The sequence below is a fragment of the Caloenas nicobarica genome, chromosome 6 (assembly GCF_036013445.1).
Source record: "Caloenas nicobarica isolate bCalNic1 chromosome 6, bCalNic1.hap1, whole genome shotgun sequence".
NCBI lineage: Eukaryota > Metazoa > Chordata > Aves > Columbiformes > Columbidae > Caloenas > Caloenas nicobarica.
In genome coordinates, this window is record NC_088250.1 from 24,805,998 (window position 1) to 24,827,430 (window position 21,433).

At 39.9% G+C, this 21,433-nt stretch overlaps 1 protein-coding gene across 1 annotated transcript in view; it reads left to right on the forward strand.

Moving 5' to 3' along the window:
- The window catches only part of LY75 (lymphocyte antigen 75), a 50,629-nt gene that overhangs the window by 9,161 nt on the left and 20,035 nt on the right, over window positions 1-21,433 (forward strand). Inside the window, exons 8-22 of the mRNA XM_065637519.1 lie at window positions 348-505; window positions 1,416-1,526; window positions 2,792-2,880; window positions 3,230-3,402; window positions 3,578-3,774; window positions 5,181-5,323; window positions 10,364-10,445; window positions 11,015-11,083; window positions 12,325-12,448; window positions 13,298-13,333; window positions 13,607-13,782; window positions 14,902-14,966; window positions 16,206-16,282; window positions 17,400-17,536; window positions 18,592-18,697. Of these exons, the coding sequence (XP_065493591.1) occupies window positions 348-505; window positions 1,416-1,526; window positions 2,792-2,880; window positions 3,230-3,402; window positions 3,578-3,774; window positions 5,181-5,323; window positions 10,364-10,445; window positions 11,015-11,083; window positions 12,325-12,448; window positions 13,298-13,333; window positions 13,607-13,782; window positions 14,902-14,966; window positions 16,206-16,282; window positions 17,400-17,536; window positions 18,592-18,697 (1,743 nt within the window). The remainder of the gene's footprint in view (window positions 1-347; window positions 506-1,415; window positions 1,527-2,791; window positions 2,881-3,229; window positions 3,403-3,577; window positions 3,775-5,180; window positions 5,324-10,363; window positions 10,446-11,014; window positions 11,084-12,324; window positions 12,449-13,297; window positions 13,334-13,606; window positions 13,783-14,901; window positions 14,967-16,205; window positions 16,283-17,399; window positions 17,537-18,591; window positions 18,698-21,433) is intronic.

Sequence of the window (21,433 nt, forward strand, 5' to 3'; positions counted from 1 at the left end):
AATAAATGTTATCTGTACTCTGTGGCCTTATGTTTTTGTGTACAGTCTAAAAATTAAATTTGGTTGAGCTCTTTTTGCTTGAGTGTTCATTATTTCTTTATTTCTGTGGGTTTTTTTCATTACCTTCTCTGTGAAATTTATTCACATTCACGAACATAAGTTAGCAAACAAGATAATAAAAATATACTCTACTTATCTCAAATTCCCTTTCTCATGATAAGAAAAATAATATGGCTTTTTTTTGTGCTGTATAGTGATAGAAACCTAATTTTGCTGATTTGACATTTCTTTCCTATTAGCTTGAATACTTTTTGAAATGACAGTGTTGTCCTAATTTTAAATTACAGATGCTAAAGAAGAAATGTGGATGGGTCTCAGGAATGATGATGTACCAACCTTGTTCAAATGGTCAGATCACTCAGCTGTGGTTTTTACATATTGGGATCAGAATGAACCGAAAGTTCCTTTTAACAGCACTCCTAACTGTGTGTCATATTCAGGCGAGGTAGGAATACAGTGTTGGGTGTTTTAAGTTTTTTCCCATCATAGTAGAGGCAACACTGATGTGTTTGAAAGTCAAGGGGAGGGTAAAAGCAGATAACTGATTTTATTTCTGGAATAATCTTTAAAATACAGATAATAATTTTGTTACAATCAAATTTCTTGAAATTGTTTAGCTGACACTTGATAGCTGTGTACTGCAAAGAATGGAAGAAACTGCTTACAGCTCTGAAACTGCTGCTGCTCTGGGCCAGCCAGTTGTCCTTGTCACTCTGCGTTTTGTGTTACCGCATTCTTGTGTGTCTGTGGCAGAGGGCTAGGAAGGACTACTGAAAGGAAAAGCTGGGCTCAGCTGCCTCCAAGACCAATGTGGGCCACCCTATTGGGATGGGCAGTGAGATACCTCAGTGAGAGGAGAGATGAGATGCTGGGGGGGTACAGCACAGAAGCAGCAAAGGGTGGGTGGCAGATGTAGGTCACAGAGACAAGTGGACAGGGGAGCGGGCTGTATTCCGTCTCCCAGATTCAGTAGAAAACTGGGGCAAGCATCTGCCTGCTGGGCTGCCAGGCTGGCAGTGGAGCTCCTGTGCCCAGCTCCTCTGAGCTGCCTCTTCCCCACCTCTGCAGAGAGCTGAGCACAGCAGCTGCCCCTATTCTTTCCCATATCCAAGAGAGCTGGAATCACCCTGGCCTGTTCTGCCCTTTTCAGATGTGATCCAGAATCTTCCCATCTTCACATTTGTCACCTTTGTCTCTCCCCTCCAAACATGCACCTCTGCATATAAGCCAGGGCATCCCATCCCCAGAAGCGCTAGAGGCATTTTGGCTTTCCCCCTTATGAAAACTCAGCCCCTGCACTATGGAAGTTGAAAGATTTAAGAATTTCAAATATGTTTTTCTTTTTCTTCTCACAGTTGGGGCAGTGGAGAGTCAGATCCTGTGAAGAAAAGTTGAAATATGTGTGCAAGAAAAAAGGAGATATTTTGAATGAAACAAAATCAGATAAAAATTGTTCATTGTCAGAGGTAATAGGAAGTCTGTGTTTCTTTTACTTGCTTCAGAAACCTGCATAAAATTACTCATTCCCTCTGCTTCCCATTTCCTTCTTGCCATACAATAAAGTCTATGGAATGTTTTAGCTGAAAAAGGACATTTATGTAGTATGAGCCAAATTTCAGATTCTCCTAGGCAGGCTCTGGATGTATTGCCACTGTGTTTCTTGCTGAAAGTAGTATGAGCTTGGACCCAAGAGGTGTTGTGTTTTATTTATTTGTTTGAAAAAAAAATTGCTCTTACTAGATATGTTATTGCAAATGCCATTTGTTCTATGGTTTTTGCTTTAAGTGTATTTTAAAATGTAGGGTAAGCACTTTGCATCATAAAGATACGCAGAGATTGATAAATGAGGTTATGTTTCTGTTACGCTTCACTTAGCTCTCATTTTTGTTCTTTGGCTTGACTAAAGCTGGTGGGGTTTTTTTGGTAGGGTTTGTTACTGGCTTTGTTGTTGTTTGTGGGTTGTTTGTTTAAGTATGACATGTTACAGCATAAATAAGCTTTGAAAAGAAGTCTTTTCTGTTTTGAACAATCTTATGATGGTATTACTAGCTATTCCAGAGTTCTTTCATTCAGTTTTGTGTGGCATATTGCCTGCAACAGGAAATATGTTTACCCCTTATCTTTCTCTCTGCACAACCTTGGGGTATTTTTACTCTGTCTCTTCAGAGACTGCCAGCATGTAGAAGCTGCAGCTTTCTGGGCTGTTCAGACCCCAGTGGTATTGGTAGGCTAGCAAACAGGTAACACAGTAACGTTCCTTGAAATTTCAGTGTAAGTATAGGGAAAATATTTGAATAACAGAGAAATTTTGTGAGTTCACACGTTTTTGGTATAACACTTCTTTTTTTTCAGAAGTAAAGGGACACTAGCAATGCCCTCTTATTATTCTCCTGTTTGGATGCTGGCGTTGGTGGAACAGCATGAAAACTCCTATTGTTTTGAACAGGACTAGGCTGTTGCCCTTGTGTTTCTCTCTCACATAGTAATCAGAAGACTCTGCACAGTTGAGCTAAAACAGTGGTGTATTTTATTCCTGTGGTTGCATTATTTCTTAGAACTGTGAATCTGACAGTTGATGATACTGGACTTTGTATGTGATACACTGCATGTCTTTCTAGTATTTGTGCCAGGTTGTGGGCACCATCCAGTGTTAGCAATGATTTATTTTCTCCTGAAGATAATGCCTAAATTAGGCTATTATGTATAAACATACTTTTCATTCTCTAACCAGGGATGGGAGAGACATGGAAACTACTGTTACAAGATTGATAAAACGGAAGTTTCCTTTGGAGCAAAGTGCAATCTTACAGTGATGAACAGGTAAAGCACATCTCTGTAATTTATGGGCACAATTTGCAGTATGATCCTGGAGATGTAGTCAGAGATTAAAACCTCTGTATGCTAATTAGTGGTTTATAAAGAAAAAATAGAATTGCTTTTGCAGAGAACTAGCAACCCATGTTTTCCATGATGTGACAATGGTAAACCTACAGTGTAAAATGTTCTTGGAAGCATGTGAATTCCCAGCCTGCTGACCCCATGTTGAATACAGGACTGCCTGGACAAACACTTGAGCTAACTCATGTAATAATATGCCTGGTTTTCATATTGTCTCAATCGTTTCGGATCTCTTTCAAATATTGATGCAAATTAATCTGTGAATTTTCAGATTTGAGCAAGAGTTTATAAACACTCTAATTAGAAAACACACCAAAGTTGAAGAAAAATACTTCTGGACCGGTTTGCAAGATATTAGCCAGTCGGGAATATATTCCTGGGGTACAGTGGATGGGGAAAAAACTGAAGCTGTGACATACACTAACTGGAATTCCTTGCAACCAGGTAAATTTAACAATTAAAAAAATACATGAAAATACTATCATTTTACATTGAGCAAGCATTGGAATACCATGTTACGGAACTCCAAGGATGAAATAAACTAGTCATTCAGAAATGTATGGATTTTTTTGAAAACCAGCAATAGTTTTAAATATGTCTTTGGTGGCTTAAATCTTAGAGTTTTCAGGAGGATGTGTGGCTATGCCCAGTGGAAAGTCTCTTGGAAAGTGGGAAACTAAGGACTGTAAAACCACTAAAGCGTTTTCTGTCTGCAAAAGTTATATTGGTCTGCCCAAGGAGCCAGAAGTGCTGCCAAAACCAACAGATCCCTGTCCCCCTGGGTGGCACAATGGATCCGGCCTCGCCTGCTACAAGGTAAAATGTTATTCCAATTAGATGTTAATTGTTTGTTACTGTCCCGCAGCAAGTGTGTTATTAGCTGTTTTGTGGCTTATAGCTGTTCTGAAAGGCATTTCAAAGATGTTCTACAAAGGGAGGAGGAATTAACGTTGATTCGGGTTGACTATCTCCACACGTGCTCCTGCATCACCCTCTGCCGGTTCCCGAAAGACGCCCCGTGTCGCACGCTGCTCTGTCTGTGGCTGGGTCTGCACGTCAGAGCTGAGCGGGGTGACGGCGTTTGCCCTGTGCTGCCACCTCAGGAGCTGGTGCTGGCGGAGCGTGCCGTGTCTGTGTCCTGGCCCGCCCGCCATCGTCGGGCACGCAGAGACACCTGCATGGGGAAGGAAAGTGCTTTGCATGGCCTCTCCCTTGTCCTTTCCCTCTCTGTACTGAAGAGCGTGCATAGGAGAGGTGGGATTTTCTGTAATGTGAATATGGTTATCAAACTTGATAAAAAAACCTGCAGCCTCAATTGTATTTTACTGGTTTTGAAGTAAATAGTAGAAGTAAGCAGCCATGCTGCTAGCTGGAATGTCTTAAACAAGTTTATATTTCATGTTTTTTTCCCCCTAGTAACAATCAAATGAAGTTAAAACTGAGGCTGTTTATTGAATTGTTTATTCGTTATTTCTGGACTTGGTGTCTGCAGTGGACTGTGTCTTGTAAACAGCTCACGTGGCAAAGTGGGGAAACCCAGCCCGGGTAACAAGGCTGTGGGCAAGGATCCTGAAGGGATGCGTATAGCCGATGTGCAGTGTGGTTGTCCTGTAGGTGATGGGATGTGACAGCTGGTCCTGGCAGCTTCTCCAAAACTCTTGTTGACCAAGAGCGGCGTGGCTGTCCAGAGAGACCCAGCTGATGGCAATTGGCTTGGACTGAAGTCAAGGGGACCAAGTGGATATGTGAGCTGAGGTGTATGAGCCAAGTACGCAGCTCTGATACGTACAGGTAGCAAAGGCTGTGCCAAGTAAAGTTCTCCACTAGCAGCACCCAAATGGGCCTGGTTTCAGTGAAAATTGGGCTTTGCAGTTCACCATAAATTTGAAAGAACAACATCCCTTAAAAGCTATAATTTGGCTTGCAGTTTTGGAGTGAGTTGGGTGTTGTTTCCTAAAATCTTTCTGGTAAAGAAAAACAGCAAGTCTGCCATATGAAATATGTTGCATTTGAAACAAATTTTGTCAGCTGAACTTCAGAGTCTGGCTGTTGTCGAACAAACTGAAAAAAATAAAATAATTGTTAAGAAGTCAAGCTCTCTCCCTATGGAAATACCAATTATTCATTCCTGCCCAGGGTGGCCACATTTGAGTAGCACAGGAGTGTTTTAAAAAGGTTATCACTAGTGTAATTTTCTACTCTGATGTTTGGCTGTTCTGAAGTTCTTCCACAGTGAAAGAGTGCTGCGAACCAGGACCTGGGAAGAGGCAGAAAGGTTCTGTGAGGCGCTCGGAGGCCATCTGCCTAGTTTCAGTCACTCAGAAGAAATCAAGGCACTTCATTCCATACTGAGAAAAATAATCAGGTAACAAACCAGCCATGGGCCAAAATTTCGATTTCAGTCTCATTCTGCCGTAGATCGCAAATGCTGCTGCTGACCCCAAACAGCAAGTATGAGATAGTGTGCGGTGACTATGTTTCCCACAGTAAAAACGGCTAGATGTGGCATTTGAACTGCTGGTCATGTCACTGCCTTCCTGGAAAATGTCAAGGGAGTACAGCCTGGGCACATGTTTCACAGGGCTGGAGGGAGCGCAGGGAGAGATTTGCTTTGGGCATCTTCCATTACATGAATTTAAAGTCTGTGTTGTTATAATAAGTGTTTCCTTCTTTATGTTGAATTTTGGCACAACTGGGTGATAGTTGTTCTTATTCTTTAGTGATACATTCTTCAGAGATGTGTTGTTATTTCAGTTTTTCAGGTAGGTCTCATGTTTATTCATTAAATGTTTCCTGACGAGACTGGGTGCTATCTTTTGAAAACGTGAATAATGTAGTGTCCAGCAATCTGGTTGGCATGGGTCCCATTTGGCATAGCTGCAATAAGACTGCATGAGATGGGTGTGTTGAATTTTCTGGTATCAACAAATTAAATGCTACATAATTTATGAGTCTGAGGCTCTATTTTTAATCGAAGGAACTGTCACTGTCACTGCAAAGCTTTATTAAGCATTGATATGATGTCAGATCCTTGTGTAATATGTTTTTTTTCATTGGCAGCATGTTTTTTCAGAACTTTTGCCAGCTTAGACTCAAATGCTGCCAGTTATACGATTTAAATTTTTTCATCAACAAACTAAATCAGGATTATTTCAGAAGCTGCCAACATACAACAGTGTGATTAAATTTTAAAACTTGATGACTGAAGAGATGCCTTCTTGAAAACCCAGTGAACTTTTTTTAGAAGTCATGAAAATGGCTCAGTTTATGTTAATAAGAAACAAAACCAAAGTTGTATGCTCTATATATAGATGGTTTAGCTTGTATAAAAGCCACTTGTGACTCCTTTGCTAAAGTCCCTGAAATACAAATTGGTGCACAGATTATTTTTAGCTATAGATCTTATTGTACTGTTTGCAATTACAAATTTTGTTTTAGTGTACCTAATCCACTACGAAACATGAATAGAGAAGCAACTTATTTTATTTTCCTACAAGTACTTGAAACTACTTTTCAGCTTGCAGACTGTCTGAGATATTAATTATAGTTAAGGGCCATTTTTTGTTAGGAGTTTAGAGGTAGAGACTTTTTTTGTCTTTCCAGAAAGTCAACTGACACACAATGCTACTGTGGTTCCCATATTTCAGAAAACTTGAACTTAGCCTAGAAGAAGGAAAGTCCCAGTACTTCAGTATTATTCTACCAGAACTTGAATAAGGAGCAATATACTGAGCCCAGTATGTAAATATGGGACAATATATCGAGCCCCGTATAAATTCATTTTGCAGTCAGTGTTGCAGTAACTGCATTTGTCAAATATAACCCAAACCACAGTATTTTCATCTGGGTTAACCCCTTTTCAAGCATTGCAGAACTTCTCGAACAGAAATACTACGTATTTGATATTGCCTGAAGTATTTCAAATAATGTTTGTTTGTTTAGGTAAGGTGATTAAGTGTTTAAGTTAGTTATGCTTTTAAATTACTCAGGGGTGGTGATCATATATTTTGGAGATCAAGAGTGAAGGGTAGTTTGTCTGAAAATAAGCTCATCTGAGAAAGGAGAGAAGAAACCAAGTGAATTATTTCACCAAGAACAAATAATTCAGGTAACTAGGAGAAATCATGCTAAGATAATGTTAGGGACGGTTAGCTGCCGGAGCGCGCTGGCATGCAGTTTGTCTGTGTTCACTGCATTTACTCAGTGCAAACCCTGACCTAAACTCTTCATTCAGTGCACGCATTTCAGCCTGGGGAAGGAGCCACACCTTGGCTTTTTTGGTTTCAGGTTTTTTTCCCCTCGCACAGTTCTCTGGTGACTCATTGAGAACTATTTGTTTTTAAATGTTAGCAAAAGTCAGTTTGCTTCACCAGGAAAAGGGCAGCTTGCCTAGTCCATTCTGTTCTCTACTCGCATTCCACCTTAGAGGCAAATAAGAGCTAGAATTGCTCCAGCCAAGTCGGGCGACTGCCATTGGAAAGGAAAATAGAATTTGCCTGCCAACCTTCCCCTGTCTGAAATAAATAGGAGATAACCTCGTTTCACTTTGAGGGACATGCATACAGGCAGAACAGATCCGGTTCAGTTACTTCCATTCTTTTAGAATTGTTTTTGTGGGCGTTCTGCAGCTTTTAGCTGGCAGCGATGCTGGATGCAAGGAGATTAACAGCTTGCATTGGTTAGAAATAACATTTCAATGAGGACACCTTAGTGGAAAGAAATCAGTTGCCTTTTGTATGTACAGCTCTGCTTCTGTAATTGTTCTGAATCTAGAAGGCCTCACTAACACTTGAGTTTGCAAGAAAAAACTGATCTTATTCTCAACACACTGGCCAAAACAGCAACAAAGCTGAGATGCAAGTTCTAGTAATTGCATGAATACAGCTTCTCTTTTCTTCCATTAAAGAGTAGGTGATTAGCACAGGGCTGGGATTCAGTTAGTGGCAGTAACCTGTTACAGAGGGAAGAGCAGAGGACCAAGTGAGCGTCATATATACTTTTAGTCCAGCACTGCCTAAAATTAAATGGTGCCTTAAATTGCACCATTAGGGCATTGGCCCAGATGTACACGTGTTGCCTCTTGTCAAGAACTGGGTTGAACTACATGCCACAGTAACAATTTAGGATCTTAATCTTGTGTTGGAGCTAACATAAGGGACAGAAAAAAATCCCTTTTCTGTTTCAGCAGTTAGAATATGACAGTAGAAAAATTACTCATTTATCTTCCCTTTGCATTGATCTAAAGTGTATTTACCCGCTCCTGCACAATATTGACTTTTATGAAGTTTGTGTGAATCTGGCACATTTTAAAAAATTATCTATTTGTTATATAAAAGCCAAATATAAGTTGACAGACTTTGAAAAATGGCTCTAGTTCCTCAGGTAATTACTGCAGATCCTTTTGAAATGAGTGTCTCAAATTTGCTTTCTAGTAGATATTCCTCTGTGATGATCAGTTGCTTAAACTGCACTAAGCCTATAGCTGATGATTAGGAGGGGAGGGTTAAGCAGTGTCTGATTCATAATTAGAAAAAACAACCACACAAAAAGAAAATCCTAAAGGTAAATTCCCAAAAGCCACTTAGCTGCTTGACAGCTGTGAATATTTGGCTCACAGTTTTTCCTGCTGGAGTGATACGGGGCATTTAGGCTTTTTAGAGGCCCCTTAGTGATATCATTAAAAGACTAAAGATGATTCAGTGTGATAAGATCACAATAGTGTGATCGCACTATCACACCAATGTCAGAAAATTAATACTAGAGTTGAGGGGGGAAAAAAAAAAGAGATTTGTTGGTGGCTGATGCTTTGCTTCCTAATGGGAACTCTACCAAATAAAATGCTGTTGGCCTTCTTGGATTTCATGTACTTAGCCCACACACTTTGGGCTAAACTGCTGGTTGTTGATGCTGCACTGTCGGCCCTTTCAGGCTCCATTTATTATCTTTATGGTGATGTGTGTAGAAAGGTAGTGGTACAGTCTTACCAAGTAATATCTTAAGATTGCCCTGTGATTTTTGTAACATGGTTTATGCAGGTAAGCGTGGGTCTGAGTCCATCCCTCAACATAATAAAGTTATTTTCTTAAACTTTTCAAGTTCTGTCTTAAAATTGTTTCGATAAGTTTGTCAGCACTACTTTTTTGGGAGCCTCTTCTAAACTCTGACCTCTGCTGGTCAGACATCTCTTTCGAATTTTCAGACAAGTTATTCTGGAGTTGTGGTTCCTTCAGCCACAATGTCCTTTTTGCTCGAATAGCTCCTCTTCTTGGGGTATTAGTCTCCTACGATATTATAAAGAATAATTATATCCTTTCCCTGTCTTTGTTAGTCAAGATAAGACAAGACAATCCTTGATTCTTGTTGATAACCTAAACTCTCATTTCCTCAAGCATCCTGTATTCTGTCTCTGTATTTGGTGCAACATGAATTTTTGGAATAGTACTCCTGATGCAGTTTTACAGGGGGCCTGTACTATGGCATCAGTATTTTGCTATTGCTGTCAGACCACCTTGATGGTTGCGCCTTTTCCACAGCTCTGTTGCATTAGGGTTTCACGCAGTCTGTGATTTCATAGAAAACTCATGGTCTTTCTCCCCTCTGCTGCTTCCAACTGATGCCATCATTCGGAAAAGTGTCTATTGCCTTTCTTAGGCAGAGTAGCAGACTGGAGTGAATGATTGTAAATTTCAGTGCCTAGCACAAAATTGATACTATGAGAAGTAGAGGTTGCAGTATAAATTTAACCCTGTGGTTTGACATATTCCATTTACAGTTCTGACTGTAATGCTGTAAATTGAAGTAACATTTCTATTGCCATTCTTTTGTGCAAGCATTGAAGTCAGTGGTGCTGTGTGCTCATTTATGTCTATGTCTCTTTTATGAAGGTGTATAACTGAAATATGTTGCCCACACTTGGTTTGTTTATATCACTGACAAACGTGAAGGAAATATGAAGCGAGTTGTTCTGTATGAGTAGAATTTTTCATGTGGTTTGAGGAACAGTATATTGCAGCTGATGATCTAGAAAGAGATGACCTGAGATGGACAAAAGAAAGAGAAGCAAGCCAAACACTGTCTGTGTGATTCTGGAAGAAAAGTGTAGAAAAGAGACCTTTATACCAAGTGCCAACTGATGAAGTGATGAGGAAGTGAAAAAAAGAAATTATATGATTTATTTAGTTTTCTCTGTGGTCAGGAAAAAGACAAGTTACAGGTCTTAAAGCAAAGTTCAGGAGAGATCCTAGCCCTTACACCCGTTTTCTCTTTGAACTGCTACAACTTGCAGTAGCAGACCTTTGGTTTTGCTGGTTTTGGTTTTGATAATAAATAATGCCATAGGTCAGTCTTTCTGTTACATGAGCTGAACCATATACTTGGCTTAAGAGTTTATTTTGTTTATTTACAGCAATGACAGATGGGTATGGATTGGAATGAATAAGAGGAGTCCAGATTCTTTGGGAACCTGGCAATGGAGTGATGATAAACCTGTAAGTTAACTTTTAACCAGGAAACATCATGTCCTGATTTGTTTCAGCTTGGACTGGATTGAAAGTAAATTTATAAATATTTTAATTAAAATATGGCAGATCCTTCAGCAGATGAATAATTCAGGAGAAGATTGTGCACTTAAGAGCTGCCATCCAGGCAGACTTCCAATTAAAAACATATATTTAATAAGGTTAACCTGATTTCTGTCTCTATTCCATTAAAATATTTTAACAGAAATGTAGTAGTAAACATCTAAGAGGAAGTGGAGAGAACAAGATGCCTTTATGCCACAACAGAGGAGAGAGTTTATCAGTTCATTTCCTTGATGTGTCAGACTCCTCCAAAAATATTTTTCTCTCTGTAATTTATTTATTTGCCTGAAATAGTGAGTTCTTTCCCTCTCTCCCCATAATAACAGGTACACAGACTCAAAACTGATCCGGTAACTGCCATTTAACTCATATATTTTAATAGTGATAAACATAATGGAATCCCAGGTTCGAATGGTTATCTCTGGGGATCACCACAGCAAAAATAATAATAAAGTAATTGTTCTTTCATCTTGTAGGTAACTAGTGTTATGCCACTTGATTATCTGGAAGATGAATATGACACAAGAGACTGTGCTGCATTAAAGGTTAGTTTCAAGGTTTCTAATAACAGTTAAGCAGTTTTTTTATGACCCAAGCACTGTGCTATGATAACCTTTCATAAGACTTCTTTTGAACTACAAAATATTTTAGTAACAATACTATTCTCTATTGCATAATACCATACTTTGTATGTCTTACATATTGCATGTAACACTTAAGGATGTCAATGTGGAATCTAAACCAAAAAAACCCAAACAGAGCTCTACCAGTAACTTTTAAAATCTAGATTAGTTTTAGTGAACTGCAAATTAGGAAAATGTTTGAAACCTAAAGCAGGGGAACGCAGTAGCCAGGATAGACTGTGTTTGTGTGTATTTCCTTGTTTACTTGTGAAATAGCCTGTAAGTTGCGTGTCGGTTTCTAATTCAAAATGTCAGGCCTCTGCTTAATTCCCAATTATGTTCTTCATTGCTTAATTTAGTCTTGATGGCAGGAGTTTTCAAATGGCATTTAGCTTTTCTGAAGCATCACCTGACTTTTTCTGAGATCATTCCAATACCATCCTTCTTTTAACCCAATTAGAACCACCCCTGCTTTTATGATTTATTGAAGGAAAGGACAGTTGCATCCCTTTGCTTCTGTTCACAGCCATTTCTGCTCATTCTCTTCTCCTGTGTTCATGGCCCCAGGCTGAGAAGCTGTCAGCATTAAGCTACTAAACATTTTAAACAAGAGGGGAGCAGTTTCAAAGGGACACTGTAAATATAGTGACCTCCCTCCCCTACCTGCTAGGTGTAGGCACGTTCTTTCACTACAGTTCTCCTTATTGGAGATATTCGCAAGAGTGAAGTCAGATTTTAAGTTTGACTGTAAGATATAATCTTAAATAAGAAGGATTATTTCTGTGCCAGTGCAGATGGTTGCTTCTTTTGAGCAGAAATGAGAATCATTTCAGGGCAAAAAAAGTTGCAACAGATAATTCAATAATAAGCATCGATGAGATCCTGTGTGCTACAAAAAAGCAAAGAAACAACATTGCAAGAAGAGACTTCTCTTCGTAGACTGACCTTAAGCCCTTTATGTAATTGCTTCACAAGCTTGGCTAGCATGGAGGGTTATAGTTGAAGAGTTACAGTCGTATCTTCTCATTTTTGCAAAGTAAGTTGTGTAGGACTAACAGCACAGTAACACATACTTTTACCAAAGTACCTTTTTAATAGTTTCATTTCACATTTTGGAGGCCCGTGCTGTACTAACTTGGTTCTCTGTGCTTACTTTTATACAGACCTCTCAGTTTTCACGGAGATCATTTTGGAGATTTTATTTCCATGAAGGCAGAGATCTGGAATTTTACTTCAAGCCTTTTGATTGTGAAGCCAAACTTGAATGGGTCTGCCAGATAACAAAAGGTAAACTGCACTGACATCCATTTATTCATATAAAAGAGTTTATTATTTATTACCACTGAGTTGTCATTATTGCCCTTGCAATACAGAAATTTTGCAAAGAATGTTTTATATTTTCTTCTCTGAACATGAGATGCCTCACCTATTTCACATACAAACAGATGTGCTCTTAGAATACTCAAAGATAGATCAGAAAATGACCATGAGGAGGATGCAGTCTCAGTGTTCCCATATTCTATCTTGTCTCATGGAAGGACAAGTGGCTTCTTATTAGGTGAGGTGATATAAGCCACTGAGTTGCAGCATTTCTTTACTTAATCTTTCTTAGTGATATTTGTAACTAAATTACCACAGACATCTTGGGTGTACAGTTTGCTTCAGCCTTAGCTACCTTCTGGTAAAACTGGTGTGCTAGCTCCTCATGGCAGTGATACAGGAGTGGGAATACAAAAGAATGGCATGGTGTATCTGCACAGATTCAGGAGTTTCCATGCAGTATGAAAAGTGTTGTAATCCAGTAGACTTTTATGTTTTGGTTGTTCATTAAAAGGGTTTTTGAGGATGAAACTTTCTTGTGGAGAGAGAGGGGTAGATATACTACTTTGCTTGTGTTCTTCTTGGGAGAAAAAACAAACAAAACAGATGTTTAAGACTGAGGTATGCAAAACTCCCATTAGTTTTATGTCAGCTTATTTCATACTATTAAACTTGTGTGTGATTTCCTTCTTTTTTTATTTTTTCCATCATGCATACTGAGAAGCATGAGTGCAATACATCACTTCCATTATTGGTGACCAGAGTCTTGTTAGAAGGTGAACTTGAAGTGACTGTTCCTTTTTTTCCTCTGGACAGGTAGCACTCCAAAGACACCTGAGTGGTATATACCAGGTAAATGGGCTTTTTGCATATTCTTCTGCTATGTGTATACAGTTGTTAATACTCTATGTCTTTTATTAGTTTTGTTATATTACTTACTGTAATAGCTGTTTGATACCAGCAAAGGTCATGACTGATAGAATTTGATTCTGAGAGAGCTCAGAAGGCAAGAAGGAGTGTTGGCTCTTCCCTGTGTCAAACTGAAATTTCTTATTACATTCAGAAAAAGAAAGGATGTATTTTTCGGAATTGATTTCTTATGCGTGTGGTGTTTCTTCTGCATAGATGAAATTGGAATTCATGGAGCCCCACTCATTGTTGATGGAGCAGAGCTGTGGTTTGTACCAGATAAAAATCTAAGCTTCCAGGAAGCTATTTTCTACTGTCAAAAAAATGATAGTGATTTAGCCTCTGTGGAGTCTTACCTCAAACTCAGGACAATACTATCTCAAATAGAAAAGGTAAGGAGGTGTAATCTGTTTAACGGGTACATTCCGCTGTAGGGAAGTTTTCTTGCCGGTTTTCCCAATATAAGAAAATGTTAATCCTTAATTTCTTTCTTATTCCTGTTGGCCTTAATAGTTTTAAATTGTATTTAAAAGGAAATGATGAGTTGAAAGAGCATTATTTTAATGTCAGTCTTGTAAAAGAACTTCTAAATTTAGAAGTAGTCTTAACAACATGAAAAGCAACAACACAGCCACAAAACAAAAACAAGCAAAAAACCCAGCAACTCTTCCAAATGTAGAGAGTGTCATAATAGGACCATCACGTAAGCATGCCATTGTCTGCAAATACTTCACTAACAGTTGTGCCAGTTCTTGGTTTGCGCGTGGGACAGCACATCATTTTTCACCTGATGAGAGAATTTGAAAAGAAATGCATGATGGTCTGATAGCCTTCACTGACAGGGGCTTGTGGTGTTCATATTATGAAAATATGCTCATTTAAGGAATCTTACTAAAGCATTTCAAGTTTCAGCACCTCTGTTACTGCCTTTCTTCAGTGCTACTGCTTGTGAGACAATAAAACTTTCTGAAATTAGCAGCTTGCAAGCTCTCTTCATGAAATTTCTCCTGACAAGCTACTTGGAAGGAGAAATTCCAAGGCAGGAGAGGCGGAGGATTTGGCCTGCTAAATCTCTGACCTTTTCATCAACTATTCGTTGTTAGGCTCTCTGCTGGAAGAACAGGATTATTCTGAGGAAGGTCGGTCCTGTGGAGCCACATCAGCTATAGGCAGCTTGCAGCTGTGTCCTGGGTTTCTGGTAGAGTTCCTGCTATGAATTTTGTGAGAGTGTTGTATCTACCACGCACTAAGACAGTGTTGCAAGATTTCCTGTAGCTTTGTGCAGCACACTGGAAAATGTGAGCTGCTTCTTCTAGTAGGTGCAGGGTTTCATCTACTTAGCACGAGTCTTGAACCGTATCCTTTCCTATTGCTGAGGAATAGTAATTCCTGCATGTGTTGAAACATTTTGAATCAAAATTGATTTTGTCATTGATTTACCCTTGGTAGATTCTGGAGCTCTTTCTCTATGGGTCGTAAAATACTGGGGTTTTTGTTCTTTGTTTCCACAGTTATCAAACAGCGAACAGAAGTGGTGGCTGAAGTTTGTTGATTACGGCTACAGCTATCATTCACCGTATGTAGAGTAATTATGGAATGCTTTATTGTAAGCTTTTTTTGATGTGCTTTTTAGGAATATAGTTAACTAGAATAGTTTCCAAAGGAAAATATTTTATCCCCAGATTTGTAAAAGGCTACTTCTTCTGTATCATCCCAAAGAAGTAAGATGAAATAATTTGAACTAAGCTAGAAAATAATACAGCATTATTCAGTGATCTCTGTTCTCTGCTTTTGTTTGCATGTACCCGGACCTATTCTTGCCATGCAAAACTTTGACCATGGAGTACCTAAACCAGAGAGAGTAGAACCGTGCAAATAGTGGCTAAGACAGTATATGTTTACGATTAGAAAGTGGGTATATTTCAAAATATTGTTGAAAAATCTGATTAGCTGCCAAATTCTGAGTTCTATTCCCATTAGAAGGGTTATCATCAAAAATTTAATAATAACTTAGAAATAACTGAATTCATAATTTATCTGTCTATTTGAGCCTCTAGATCTCAGGTTGTCGGGCTTTGACATCTTAGTGTTGTCATGTGAATCCTTGAAATCTGTGGTCCTAATAGCTGATGTATCCCATTGATCTTTAAAATACTTTTTTTTAAAATTATTTTTTAAGACCACTTCTGTGTTCTGTTCATGACAGGGGAACTGTAAAACAAAACAACAATAACAACAACAAAAACCTGAAAAAAACTTGTCTGTTGGCTCTGAGGACATCTGAGAAACACCTGAGAGCAGGGAATGTGAAACTGGTTTAAGGCATCACTCTTAATGCCAGGAGGGCTTATAGTAGAGCCCTGTAGAGCTGAGATGACTCACAGCAAACCTTGCATTGTGCCGTTCATGGCTGCGGCGAAGGATCATGGGCTTCTTACAAGGAAAAAGCTTCACTTGCCAAAATACTATAGCAATATACTACTATGAAATTAAAACAGGGCTATTGCCCATTCTCCTCACTTGTCCTGACAATGTGCCAGCAATTGCAGTGTGGTGATAAATATAATAACCTCCTACTCTCATTCTGCACATCTCCTCAACAAAATAATTTGGGCATGGTACATAACTATGGAACCTACCACATATTTGTTCCTAGTCTAGTTTTCCCCCCACTCTGTCCTTTCTAGGGTTGTAGGACATCTCCTACAGACAGTTACCAGCCCAAATTTTTGCTTGCACTAGCTCTGTTGCTATCAGAGTTTCCCCTTGAAGATCACATTGGCTTGGAGATTGACTCTGAAATGTTTGTATCCAGTTTACAGTTATTTCCACGCTTTAATGATCGATTCCTGAGGGATTGCTGGTATGTTTCTAGAAAGAACTGGTATAGAGGTAAGGTTCTTTTTATTTTTTCACCCCTCTCTGACATTATTATAATTAAAAAAAAAAAAAAAGGTATTTACTGTTCTGCCCAAACTCTTACTCTTATATTGAACGCGTATTTATCTTGAATTAGGAGTGAATGACTTCTTCATGATAATCCGATTGAATTTTGAATCATTTATTTCTTCCTTATTCTAGAAGCCACGATAGTATTTCTTGATGACCAGAGACAAACCTGAATTCAAGTGACATTTTTTTATGATTGATTGTCACTCCTTTTTGCAACAGAAGTTAATTAGGTGAAATTTAGTTTTGATGGTTACCTTTTTGTGTTTACACTATGTACTCTGAGCTCTGGAAATTAAGTCTTAGAGTTGTCTTAGTTAGAGGAGCTTGACTGAACACTTGCAACTGTGTATGCATCTGGAGATACAGATTTCATTGACTAGTGGAGTCATACTGGAAGAGGTACACAAAGTAATGGAAATGCCACCTGGTGGTACTTGAAGCTTATTTCCTTTTTTCAACATTGTTTTATATTGAGAAAAATGTATAACCCCTAGAGAACAAATTGTTCCTCCTGTCTACTACCATTTCCACTTTAAAGCACATTTTCCCCATTATTTTATTGTATGCTGCTCTCCTGTTTTCCTCCCTATTAGCTAAAAATTGCTCTTGACTAGGAAGCCGGTCCAGTTACTGTAGGAGTCATGTAAAGCAGTACAGGCCAGATGCCCTCCATATAGATGTTAAAGGATTCCGTTTGGCTTTAATGACCTTTAGGTCACACACCCTGTATGCCAGAATATTAAATTAGTCCTCACACACAAATTCTAATGTCATGATTTTTCTGTTTGAAGTTATCTCTGCCTATATGAATGTTACTACTGCAAGTAAGGGATCAGACTCTGTATCTTTAGGAATATTATATTACTGTCTGATATGAATAATTTATGTTTGTCTTTTGCTCCACTGTTACTTTTAATGCTTTAGATTGCATAGTACTTCACTGAGGTTGCCCTGAAAAGGACTTCAGATTGATATTTGTCATGTCGTTAAGTATGGATGGCAATTGGGGCATGATAGGCGTTACCATAACTGTTTTTTAAAACTTCTGTTTCTGCAGATTACCCAGTTAACTGTAACGTGAAACTGCCCTTCATCTGTGAAAAAAATAATGCCTCCTTGCTAGAGAAACACGATCCCAGTTACCGCCCAGTCAGAGGAGGTTGCCCTAAAGGTTGGCAGCAGTTCCGAAACAAGGTACAGAGATATTAATAATACAAATCAATCATTCTTACCTATTTTTCATAGTCCAGTAAGCTGGAGTGCCCTCCTGAAAGAGGTGAGGAAGTAGTGCTGGTGTTCAGGAATGAACTGGGAAGTGGCTTTTGAAAACTATATGCAGTGGTTAAAATAATCTCTCCCACTTCTCTGTCACTTATTGAGGTTTGATGGTTTCTCCATTTCAAAGCAGTAATTTTCAGTTTTTTGCTTGCCCATCACCACGTGTTTAGGTCCAAGAACATTGGTTGTATTGTCTAATCTTGGGCTCTGCTTTGAAGGAAGAGGAGGATTAGAAAAGGAGGGGATGAGGTTTCTGTGGCAGAAGCATCTTGATTCTCTCACTGAGTGATCAGAGGCAGGCAGCAAGCTGGCAGACACTCTGCTTCCAAAGGTGCCTTAAGGACTTAACTCACTTAAGAATTAGAAGCAGCTTTTAAGAATGAACCAACAGAGGTCAGAAGCCATAGTATAGTATATTTCAGTACTATGTTTTAAGGCAGTCATCTAGTCTTAGTGAGGCAGATTCCTGTTGTTTGGCCTGCCATTATTCTGTACATAAGGAGTGTGCATCAAATCTGCACATTACATGGTGCCAAGGTTTGCAAATTTACTTCACATCATTGCAGAATATAGGTTTTGAGTTCCTATGTAGTTTCTCTGAGAAGGTAATGTGTTACAATACAGGTTCCTGGCCCAATCCTATCTGACTTTAGAGTTCGTGTGTGAATTCTCATTCTTAAAACAGTACGTGATCCTGATGTAGCCAATTCAAAATTACTGAATTCTAATCCTCGGTGAATGAGCAGTTATTCAGTGGGATTATTCATCATTTTATATTTAGCTATTCTGTTGAATCTAATAAGAAATGCATACAGCTAGTATCAGTTCCCTTGCTTGCTGAGAAAAAGAATTATATTTCATTGCAGGAAATAAGTGAGTTTTTAAGGCTGGTTTAAGAACCCTTTCTTATGAGCTATTTCTTAGGAAGCAATGGTATGATGAAAATCAGTTTCATTATGTTTATTTTGCAGTGTTTTCTAAAGATGAAACCTGAATATTTAACATTTAATGCAGCTAATGAAAAGTGTGTAACTTTTGGAGGCTCTCTTCCATCTATCTCAAATCAAGCTGAGCAAGGTACGATGGTGAACTGGGGACACTTTTAGTATGCAGCTTCTCTTTCAAATTCGGTGTAGTTCTGCTTAAGAACTTGATCATAAAATCACTTGGTTATCTAGCCCAGGGGGTTAGGGGGCACCCAGCTCCCTGAGCCAGAAGACAGGGATGGGGAGCAGAATGAAGCCCCAATAATCTAAGGGGAAATGCTTAGTGGCCTGTTACACCCTTGGACACCCACAAGTCTATGGGGCCAGGTGGCATACATCCAAGGGTGCTGAGGGGGCTGGCAGAGGTGATCGCTAAGCCATTTTCCATTATTTACCAGCAATCTTGGCTAACTGGGGAGGTCCCAGTTGACTGGAAGCTGGCTAACGTGATGCCCATCTACACGAAGGGCCAGGAGGAGGATCTGGGGAACTACAAGCCTGTCAGTCTGATCTCAGTGCTGGGGAAGGTCGTGGAACAGATCATCCTGAGTGACATCACACAGTACATACAAGACAGCCATGTGATCAGGCCCAGTCAACGTGGGTTTATGAAAGGCAGGTCCTGTTTGACAAACCTGATCTCCTTCTATAACAAGGTGACCCACCTAGGAGATGAGGGAAAGTCTGTGGATGTTGTGTGCTTAGACTTCAGTAAGGCCTTTGACACCATATCCCACAGCATTCTCCTGGAGAAGCTGGCAGCTCGTGGCCTGGATGGGTGTACTCTGCGGTGGATAAAGAACTGGCTGGATGGCCGGGCCCAAAGAATTGTGGTGGATGGAGTCAAATCCAGTTGGCTCCCGGTCACGACTGGTGTTCCACAGAGCTCATTATTGGGGCCAGTTCTGTTTAATCTCTGTATCAATGATCTGGTTGCAGGGATTGAGTGCACCCTTAGTAAGTTTGCAGATGACACAAAATTGGGTGAGAGTGTTGATCTACTGGAGGGTAGGATGACCATACAGAGGGATCTGGACCGGCTGGATTGTTGGACTGAAGCCAATTGTATGAGGTTTAACAAGACCAAGTGCTGGGTCTTGCACTTGGGTCATAACAACCTCAGGCAGCGCTACAGGCTCGGGGAAGAGTGGCTGGAAAGCTGCCTGGCAGAGAGGGATCTGGGGTGTTGGTTGACAGCCAGCTGAACATGAGCCAGGAGTGTGCCCAGGTGGCCAAAAAGGCCAACAGCATCCTGGCTTGTATCGGGAATAGTGTGGCCAACAGGACTAGAGAAGTGATTGTGCCACTGTACTCGGCACTGGTGAGGCCCCACCTTGAATACTGTGTTCAGTTTTGGGCCCCTCACTACGGGAAAGACACTGAGGTGCTGGAGAGAGTGCAGAGGAGGGTGACGAAGCTGGTGAGGCGTTTGGAGCACAAGTCTGATGAGGAGCGGCTGAGGGAGCTGGGGCTGTTCAGCCTGGAGAAAAGGAGGCTGAGGGAAGACCTTGTTGCTGTCTACAACTACCTGGAAGGAGGTTGTAGCACGGAGGGTGTTGGTCTCTTCTCCCAAGTAGCAAGTAGGACAAGAGGAAATGGCTTCAAGTTGCACCAGGGGAGGTTTAGATTGGATATTAGGAAAAAATTCTTCACAGAAAGAGTTGTCAGGCACTGGAACAGGCTGCCCAGGGAAGTGGTGGAGTCACCATGCCTGGAGGTATTTAAAAGGCATTTAGACAAGGTTCTTAGGGATATGGTTTAGTGCTAGAGTTAGATTAGGTTATGGTTGGACTCGATGATCCTGAGGTTCTCTTCCAACCGAAATGATTTTATGATTCTACAGGCATACTGGGAGCATTCTAAAAATCCAAGACCAGTTAAAAATGTGTTGTCTATCGTTTACATCACTCGAAACATAACATGGAAATGCAGCCAGCAAACATTTGAGGCAGTTTGAAGAGCAGCTTCTCTGTATGATCTCAACCTACTATAAGAAGAAAAAAATTGTAAAACCTTGCATTAAGGGTTGAGAATAGAAGGGTCACCACTGAATGAAGAATTCCCATGTTTTGCCTTGCAAATTAAAACATAACTGAGACTGTAGACTTTGCACTGTGAAAACCACCCGAGGAGCTGCTTCCAAGACAAGCTCAGCTGTCTGCATGGGGATGAGATGGCAAACACAGGTCTCTGCAGCTATATCTGAAGTAGCTCAGAGGAATTCTGCAATGTGCACAGTGCATATTTTCTTTATAAGCAAATAACCTCTTGCCAAATAGAATATGGAAAGTGGACTAGGGAGGCCACTAGTGTACCTGCAGGCAGCAGCTGAATGGTAATTTTTTTTTACTGCTGTTATTTGGGAGGAATAGGGTTACAGGTTACATGTCTGAGCCTTGCGTGGTTTTGGATGCTTTTAAGACTGCAAAAGCATAGCCATTCTGAAATGTTATTTAGCATGATCTTTTGTCTGGTTTGCTGCATTTGGAAGTCTTTGTTATTGTTTCTTGTTTGTTTTTCTTTCTCCCCTGTAGTGGAGGCCACCTATATGGAGAGAAGGCAGTCCTCTTAAAGAAGCATGCCTCTTTCTGTAGGCTGCTTCTGCACTTCCCAGTGGCATTAGGAAGCTGGTTAGCTCTGACATGTAAATCTTCAATGACTTTGTCTAACTCAGAAAATAAGCTGAGGCTAGTTTGGCATGTGGCCAATAGTTAAGACGAGTCAGCAGTTGCTAATGACATAGCTTTAATTTGTCTTCCTCATCTAGACAAGCTCAGTGAATGCCTTTGGTGCCTGGGGGGTGACTGAAGCCCATTGTTTTGTGCCA